At 70.9% G+C, this 8,286-nt stretch overlaps 1 protein-coding gene across 1 annotated transcript; it reads right to left on the bottom strand.

Moving 5' to 3' along the window:
• Positions 1 to 65: 65 nt before the first annotated feature.
• Positions 66 to 1,864, bottom strand: LOC113563461 (actin cytoskeleton-regulatory complex protein PAN1-like; the record flags this gene model as incomplete). The annotated part of the gene is made up of 1 exon (XM_026975137.1): positions 66 to 1,864. A coding segment is annotated over exon 1 (1,799 nt), but the record flags the coding sequence as incomplete, so codon positions are not given.
• Positions 1,865 to 8,286: the final 6,422 nt, after the last annotated feature.

Genomic DNA, 8,286 nt, shown 5'->3' with positions numbered 1-8,286 from the left:
GCGGCCCTACTTCGCCGGCTCGGGGGGCGCAGCCTCCCGCGGCTGCGACCGCCCGAGACACCGACTCCTCCGTAGCCGCGTCGTCCAGCCGTCGGACGCGCAGCTCCACCTTCTTGAGAGGTCGGGTGACCCTTACACCCGACCCCTCAAAAACCTTCTCCAAACGGGAGGCCAGCTCGTCCGCCTTGGTGGCGGACTCCGGTCCTGGGATCTCGTAAATGAGGGCCCCCGTCAAGGCCCTCCTCACTCGCGGCGCGGCGATCCCCAGGGCGTCGATGTCCACGCCCTTCTGCGCCTTCTCCACGGCCCCCTTGTAGTCGCCGTCGGCGGCCGTGATGACCACAGCCGCCGTCTTGGGCGACTTAGGGGGCTTCGGCCCCTTCGCGCCGGGTCGACCGCCGGGCGGGGAGGGTTTGCCCGTCGCGGGTTTGCCCCCCCCGCTGGCCCCCCTACCTGGGGCGGGTTTGCCCGGCACGGGTTTGCCCTTACCCGCGGGGGCCGGTGGCTGGGCGGTTGGCCTCGCGGCCCTCCTGCCCACCACCGTCGACCACGGCTGCTCCTCCTCGCCGGCTGGAACTCGGCTAGCCGGGCCGGCCACCGCCGAACTGGGCCGCTGCTCTGCCGGAGGGGGGTTAAGGGCAGGCGGGGCTCCGCTCGCCCCACCACCCCCCTTCTTACCTTTCTTCTTCTTCTTTGCCGTCCCGCCGTTGCCTGGCTCCTCCGGTCCTGTTTGGGGGGTCGGCTCCGCTCCCTCTCTCGCGCCGCGCCTCACCAGGGGCGCCACCGCCTCCGCGACGATCCGCGAGACCATGGTCCCCATGGAGGCCATAATTCTGGCCTCCATGGCGACCAGGGGGTCCTCCCTTTCGGCGGGAGGACCTCCCCCCTTCTGCGGGGTGGTCTCGGTCCGGAGTCCTGCCTCCGATGTCGCCGGGCTCCTCGGCGGAGTCACCAGCCTCCGCCCCCTGACGCGCAGGACGGGAGAGTCAGCCACCCGCTGGCTCTCCCCCCCGTCCCCCGCGGTCGCCCGTCCCATGAGGGAGATGGTGTCCCTCAGTTCGCGCACCTGCGATTTGAGGGACTCCACCTCCCCCCTCAGGGCGGCGTTCTCCGTGCTGAGAGAGGGGGCTCCGGCGCCCCTCCTCTCAGCAGTGACGGTGAGCGCCGCCCTGATGCCCGCCGCGGCCTCCTTCAGGGCCCTGACATACGGGCCCTGAAGGTGGCCCGAGTTCTTGGCGACCTTCACCACGGTTTCGAGGTGCTCCATCACCCGAGCGGTGATGTCGGGTGACGGGCACTCCCGAAAGCGCTCCACCTGGACTTCCCAGGATTCGCGCTCCCTCTTGTCGGCTGGCGAGGGAATGGAGGCGAGGACTTCCTTCTCCCGCTCCCACTCCCTCGACAGCCGCTCCTCCTCCCTGGCGGCGCGCTTGGCCTCCGCCAGGCCGACGTACTCCCCGGTGGTAGGGGGCCTCCCGCGCTTGCGCTTCCTCCCCGTCTCGCTCGCCGACGCGTCGGTGTCGACGTCCCCCGGAAGGGACGCCACGTCGCACGTCGTCGAGGCAGCCGAGTCCCGGGAACTATCCCGGCTGACCCGACCGGCCCGACTGCCCGATCGCGTGCTCGATCCCCCCCTCCTCGCCATTTGGCGGGTCCGCGGTCGTCGCGTGCCCCCGCGGCTACCGTCGGCCGCGGAGGAGGAGGCCGCCGCCGGGTCCAAAATGGCCCTCAGCGAGACCCCCTCCTCAACGTCCGACACCAGCACCACCTCTCGAGGCGACTCCCACGCCTCCTCGTCCACGCCCTCCGGCGCCTCCGCGCCCGTCTTCCCCCCCGTTTTCCCCAAAGAAAAGGCATTATCCATATTGCATAGTTAATTTCCTCGGGTTCGGCCATCATGGCGTCCCCACCGCAGTGGGGAACCTTCCCCCGGTAAATTTTCCCTAATGAAGTGTGGGACAGCCGAGAGGCGGTTTTCGGGTGGCCAACCCTAGTCCCACCGAGAGCCGAAAGAGGGTGGGGTTACCGGTGAAGCCGGCCCCCGATACAAAATTTTGGGGCTTTACGTCCGGCGACGACGTGCAGGCCCCGATCCGAACGGGGTCCTACACGGCCCCGACCCGGACGGCTCCAGTGCACTCACCACCGCCTGGCAGCCACGCGGTTATGGGGAGACACTGGCCGAGTGCTCCCCCGCTCCCCCGCCCGGCACCGACGCTTCAACCCCCGCATTGGCTCCGATCCTCCGCCCGCCGCCGACGGCGCCCCACCACAGGGCGCCCCCGCCGGGCCGATCGCCAGGGGCAAGCCCCCGGCGGTCGAACCAGCGGGCTCCCACGTTCCGCATTCGCCCCGCGACGTCGGGCGCACTGCCCGACGCCCCGGGGAGAAGAGGCCTGGTACCTGGCCGGCAACGAGCGGCACGGTCGGGGGGCCTACTACTCCCCCCTTGGCTAGTCTGCGGGGAATATCCACAGCGGGCCGACCGGGGCCCATTCATTCATACACTCATACCGTGACTCGGGTGCCCCCGGGAACGTCAATTCCCGTACCTGCTACACCGTAGCAGGCCCCTGAGGGAAACCTAACCTAACCTAACCTTTTTTCTTTTTTTCCGGAGGAGGAACCCGTCATGGGCCCCCTCGCTCCCCTTGGGCGGGGTGCGAGGGGAGTGTGAGACTCATACTCACTAAACCTACCTCCGTCTGCCAACCCTGGCTGTATGGGGCGCGAGATCGGCCAAACGGCACTTCGTTCGCGCCCCACGATGCCCGGTATACGTCCCTAGCGCCGGTGCGCCGCCCTTTCGGGCCCTAATCCCCACCCGCGGTGCGTGGCAGACCACCGCTCCGCGGGGACCTCCCCTCTCTGTCGAGGGGAGGTTTTAGGGCGACGGCCGACGCTCCCAAGTCGGCCCTCGCCCACCCGTCCCCGATACTCCCCGTTGGGGGTCAAGGAGTCCTCGGACCCCTCGACGATGACGGCCCGGGCAGATGCCCCGACGACCAGTCACCCGAGTGCCCGGGCAAATGCCCCGCCGACACTCTGCCCCCAACGGGGGTCACGCGCCTGCAGCCCCGACTCCACCCGAGTCGGGGCCCTTCCCCGCGACTCCGGAGGGAGGTCTCCGCGACCTCCCTCCCGAGTCTCCACCCCCCTGCTCCTCGCACTCCCGCCCCGGACGCGACGAGGGGGCCGCCGGCGCCATTAAGGCGCCCCGCGGCCCCCCCGCCGTCATCCGTGGCCGGGACCCCTCCGGCCGACTCCCGGTCGGCGCTCGCGCTCGGCCTCCTCCTTCCGCAGCATCACCTGCTCGCAGAAGGAGGAGACCGCCCTCCAGTTCCTCTCGCTCCCGACCATCTTCCGCATGACGGTCGGCAGCGAGAGGTCCTCCCCTACCACGTCTTTAAGGACACGGCGTTCCTCACCCCATGCCGCGCACTCGGCTAGGGTGTGGTCCGCCGTGTCCCTCTCCGCCCCGCAATGGTGGCAGTGCGGTCCGCGCTCCTTCCCGATACGACACAGGAACTCCCCGAAGCATCCGTGTCCGGAGAGAACCTGTGTCGTCCTGTAGGTCAACGTCCCCCATCCTCTGTCCACCCACTCGCAGAGGATGGGCTGGACGGCCCCGGCGACCCTCCGACCCGATTCACCCGGGTCGGCGAGTCGCCGCTGCCACTTCAGCAGCACCGCCCTCCTCCCCTGCTCCCTCAGGGCCCCCTTTGCCCTGGCCGTCAGCACCACACCCCTCTCCCGCAGGTCCCGCCGGCGGAGGTACGCGTTAGCGTGTCCCTCCGCCAGCAGCTCCACGGGGGGGGTGCCCGCCAGGGCCAGCGCCGCTCGGTGAGAGACGGTGCGGTACGCCCTCACGACCCTCCCGGCCAGCCGCCTCTCGGCCGCCCTCACCACCTGGAGGGCCCGCCGGGAGGCCGCGAGGTCCTCCGCCCACACCGGCGCCCCGTACAGGGCGATCGACCGCACCGCTCCCACCAGCAAGCGGCGCACCCGCGTCTCCGGGCCCCCGAGGTTCGGGAGGAGGCGACTCAGCGCGTTGGTCGCCCCCTCCAGCCTCGGCGCCAGCCCGCCGAAGTGCTCCCCGAAGGACCAGGTGCCGTCCAGGGTGAGGCCAAGATACTTCATCTTGGTCCCCACCGGGACGCTGACCCCGCCGACCCGTATCTCGGCCGGAGGCGGCAGACCCCGGCGATGGTCGAAAAAGAACATCGCCTGGGTCTTCTGCGGCGCCACCTCCAGCCCAGCCTCCCTGATGGCGCGGACCACCACCGCCACCGCCAACTCCGCCAGGCCGGACGCCTCCCCCCAGCTCGGACCCTCGGCCATCACGCAGGTGTCGTCGGCGTAACACCTCACGTGACAGCCGGGCGGCAGAAGGACGCGCGTGACCCGCTCGTACGCGAGCCTCCACAGGTGCGGTCCGAGGACCGACCCCTGCGGCACGCCGCGCTCCACCTCGCGGGTCCTGGTGCGCCCGTCCCGGTCGACCCACTCCAGCGACCTGTCCCGGAAGTACTCCAGGATCACCCTCGCGAGGTAGGGAGGGAGGAGCTGCGCGCGCATCTCCTCCACTATCACTCCCCAAGGGAGGGAGTTGAAGGCGTTCACTATGTCTAGCGACACCGCCACCACAACTCCCCCCCTCGAGACAGCGGCCTCCGTGAGGGCCCTCACACTCAACACGGCGTCCACCGTGGAGCGGCCCTCCCGGAAGCCGAACTGTCTCTCCTCCTCACCCGGAGCACCCCCGGGCAGGTGCCGGACGAGACGGCCCGCTATCACCCGCTCGAACAGCTTGCCGATCTCGTCCAGCAAGCATATCGGCCGGAACTTGCGCACCGCCGCCGCGTCCCCTCCGCCGCCCTTCGGGATGAGGACCAGCTTGGCCCTCTTCCAAGCCGCGGGGAAGCGTCCCTCCACCAGGCACCGCTCGAAGAGCGCCCTCACTCGCGGGGCCAGGACCTCCATCGCGAGGGCCCAGACCCGGCTGGGAATCCCGTCCGGCCCCGGGGCCCGTTGGCCCCGCAGCCGGCGCAGGATCCCCGCCCACTCCTCCGGACCGATCCCCGGTATCTCCTGGGGCCGCTCGGAGGTCATCCACTCCGGGGGTCCCGGGCACCCGCCTCCCGCCGGGAAGAGGGTGTCCAGGACCCCGCGCAGCTCCAGGGGATCCATCTCCTCCGTCTCCGGGGGCGTCCATTGCCGCAACTTGCCCATCACGAGCCGGTACGGACGCCCCCAGGGATCGCCCTCCACGGACCGGAGGAGCTCCTCCCAGGCCCTCGCCTTGGCGTCCCTGATCGCCGCCCTCAGGGAGCTCCGTCTCTCCTGGAGCTCCCCGTAGCGCGCGTCCACCTCCGCCGCCGTCCCCCGGCGACGGGCGCGGGAGAAGCGGCGCCAGGCGCGCCCCGATGCGCGCCGCAGCTCCGCCAATCCCGCGCTCCACCAGTAGGTGGGCCGTCGCCGAGGCCGGCCGGCCCGGGGCATCGCAAAGTCGCACGCCTGCGTCACGATGTCCCCGAGCCAGCCGGCCTCCTCCTCCACCGTGCCCTCCGGCCTCTCCGGCCACGTGGACGCGAGCAGGGCGGCGACCAGTCTGTCACCAGACAGCCCCTTGAGCGCCCATCTCCGCGGTCGGGGTCCGCCCGTCCCCCGTTGGCGGGGGGCGGAGCCCGAGGGCGGAGACACCACCATAGACACGTATCTATGGTCCGACAGCGTCTCCACCCCCGACAACACCCTCCACCCCGACACCCGACGCGCGAGGGCCGGAGATGCCCAGGTCAGATCGACCACGGACTCCCCCGCCCACCGCACGCAGGTGCTGTCCGAGCCCACGTTCAACAAATGCAGGCCCAGACCCGCCGCCCAGTCCGCCAGCACCGCGCCCTTCGCGTCCGGCCGCCGGGAACCCCAGAGCGCGGACTTCGCATTGAAGTCCCCGGCGACCAGCAGCAGGCCGCGGGGGTGCCGAACTATGCACCCCCCCAGCCTGTCCAGGAACCCCTCGTACTCGGCGAGACTCAGGCTCGGGGACACGTAGACCCCGACCACGGTGATGCCTCCCCACTGCGCCGCCACGAACTCCCCCCCGACCTCCAACACTCGGAGGGGAGGGGAGCCCGCGGCGTCGCCGCGCACGATCGCGACGAGGCCCCCCCCGCCGACGGCCCAACTGGGGCTGTCCGCGGGGGGCCCGAAGGGCTCCGCCGCGATCCCCAACGCGTAACCGCGCTCCGCCAGGCTCTGGAGGAAAAGATCCTGAGCCCGGCGGGCGCGGTTAAGGTTGGCCTGGAGGACCTGGCCCGCCATTACTCCACGTCCATGCCTCCTCCACCCTCCACCTCGCCCTCCTCCCCTCCCCCTACCACCTCCTCCTCCCCCCAAGCCGCCTCCGCATCAAGCGCGTACGCTAACCTTTTTTTTTTTTTTTTTTTTTTTTTCGGAGGAGGAACCCGTCATGGGCCCCCTCGCTCCCCTTGGGCGGGGTGCGAGGGGAGTGTGAGACTCATACTCACTAAACCTACCTCCGTCTGCCAACCCTGGCTGTATGGGGCGCGAGATCGGCCAAACGGCACTTCGTTCGCGCCCCACGATGCCCGGTATACGTCCCTAGCGCCGGTGCGCTGCCCTTTCGGGCCCTAATCCCCACCCGCGGTGCGTGGCAGACCACCGCTCCGCGGGGACCTCCCCTCTCTGTCGAGGGGAGGTTTTAGGGCGACGGCCGACGCTCCCAAGTCGGCCCTCGCCCACCCGTCCCCGATACTCCCCGTTGGGGGTCAAGGAGTCCTCGGACCCCTCGACGATGACGGCCCGGGCAGATGCCCCGACGACCAGTCACCCGAGTGCCCGGGCAAATGCCCCGCCGACACTCTGCCCCCAACGGGGGTCACGCGCCTGCAGCCCCGACTCCACCCGAGTCGGGGCCCTTCCCCGCGACTCCGGAGGGAGGTCTCCGCGACCTCCCTCCCGAGTCTCCACCCCCCTGCTCCTCGCACTCCCGCCCCGGACGCGACGAGGGGGCCGCCGGCGCCATTAAGGCGCCCCGCGGCCCCCCCGCCGTCATCCGTGGCCGGGACCCCTCCGGCCGACTCCCGGTCGGCGCTCGCGCTCGGCCTCCTCCTTCCGCAGCATCACCTGCTCGCAGAAGGAGGAGACCGCCCTCCAGTTCCTCTCGCTCCCGACCATCTTCCGCATGACGGTCGGCAGCGAGAGGTCCTCCCCTACCACGTCTTTAAGGACACGGCGTTCCTCACCCCATGCCGCGCACTCGGCTAGGGTGTGGTCCGCCGTGTCCCTCTCCGCCCCGCAATGGTGGCAGTGCGGTCCGCGCTCCTTCCCGATACGACACAGGAACTCCCCGAAGCATCCGTGTCCGGAGAGAACCTGTGTCGTCCTGTAGGTCAACGTCCCCCATCCTCTGTCCACCCACTCGCAGAGGATGGGCTGGACGGCCCCGGCGACCCTCCGACCCGATTCACCCGGGTCGGCGAGTCGCCGCTGCCACTTCAGCAGCACCGCCCTCCTCCCCTGCTCCCTCAGGGCCCCCTTTGCCCTGGCCGTCAGCACCACACCCCTCTCCCGCAGGTCCCGCCGGCGGAGGTACGCGTTAGCGTGTCCCTCCGCCAGCAGCTCCACGGGGGGGGTGCCCGCCAGGGCCAGCGCCGCTCGGTGAGAGACGGTGCGGTACGCCCTCACGACCCTCCCGGCCAGCCGCCTCTCGGCCGCCCTCACCACCTGGAGGGCCCGCCGGGAGGCCGCGAGGTCCTCCGCCCACACCGGCGCCCCGTACAGGGCGATCGACCGCACCGCTCCCACCAGCAAGCGGCGCACCCGCGTCTCCGGGCCCCCGAGGTTCGGGAGGAGGCGACTCAGCGCGTTGGTCGCCCCCTCCAGCCTCGGCGCCAGCCCGCCGAAGTGCTCCCCGAAGGACCAGGTGCCGTCCAGGGTGAGGCCAAGATACTTCATCTTGGTCCCCACCGGGACGCTGACCCCGCCGACCCGTATCTCGGCCGGAGGCGGCAGACCCCGGCGATGGTCGAAAAAGAACATCGCCTGGGTCTTCTGCGGCGCCACCTCCAGCCCAGCCTCCCTGATGGCGCGGACCACCACCGCCACCGCCAACTCCGCCAGGCCGGACGCCTCCCCCCAGCTCGGACCCTCGGCCATCACGCAGGTGTCGTCGGCGTAACACCTCACGTGACAGCCGGGCGGCAGAAGGACGCGCGTGACCCGCTCGTACGCGAGCCTCCACAGGTGCGGTCCGAGGAC

This window comes from Ooceraea biroi, unplaced genomic scaffold, assembly GCF_003672135.1.
Source record: "Ooceraea biroi isolate clonal line C1 unplaced genomic scaffold, Obir_v5.4 UnassembledTig1, whole genome shotgun sequence".
NCBI lineage: Eukaryota > Metazoa > Arthropoda > Insecta > Hymenoptera > Formicidae > Ooceraea > Ooceraea biroi.
This window is presented reverse-complemented; position numbering and strand designations above follow the sequence as displayed.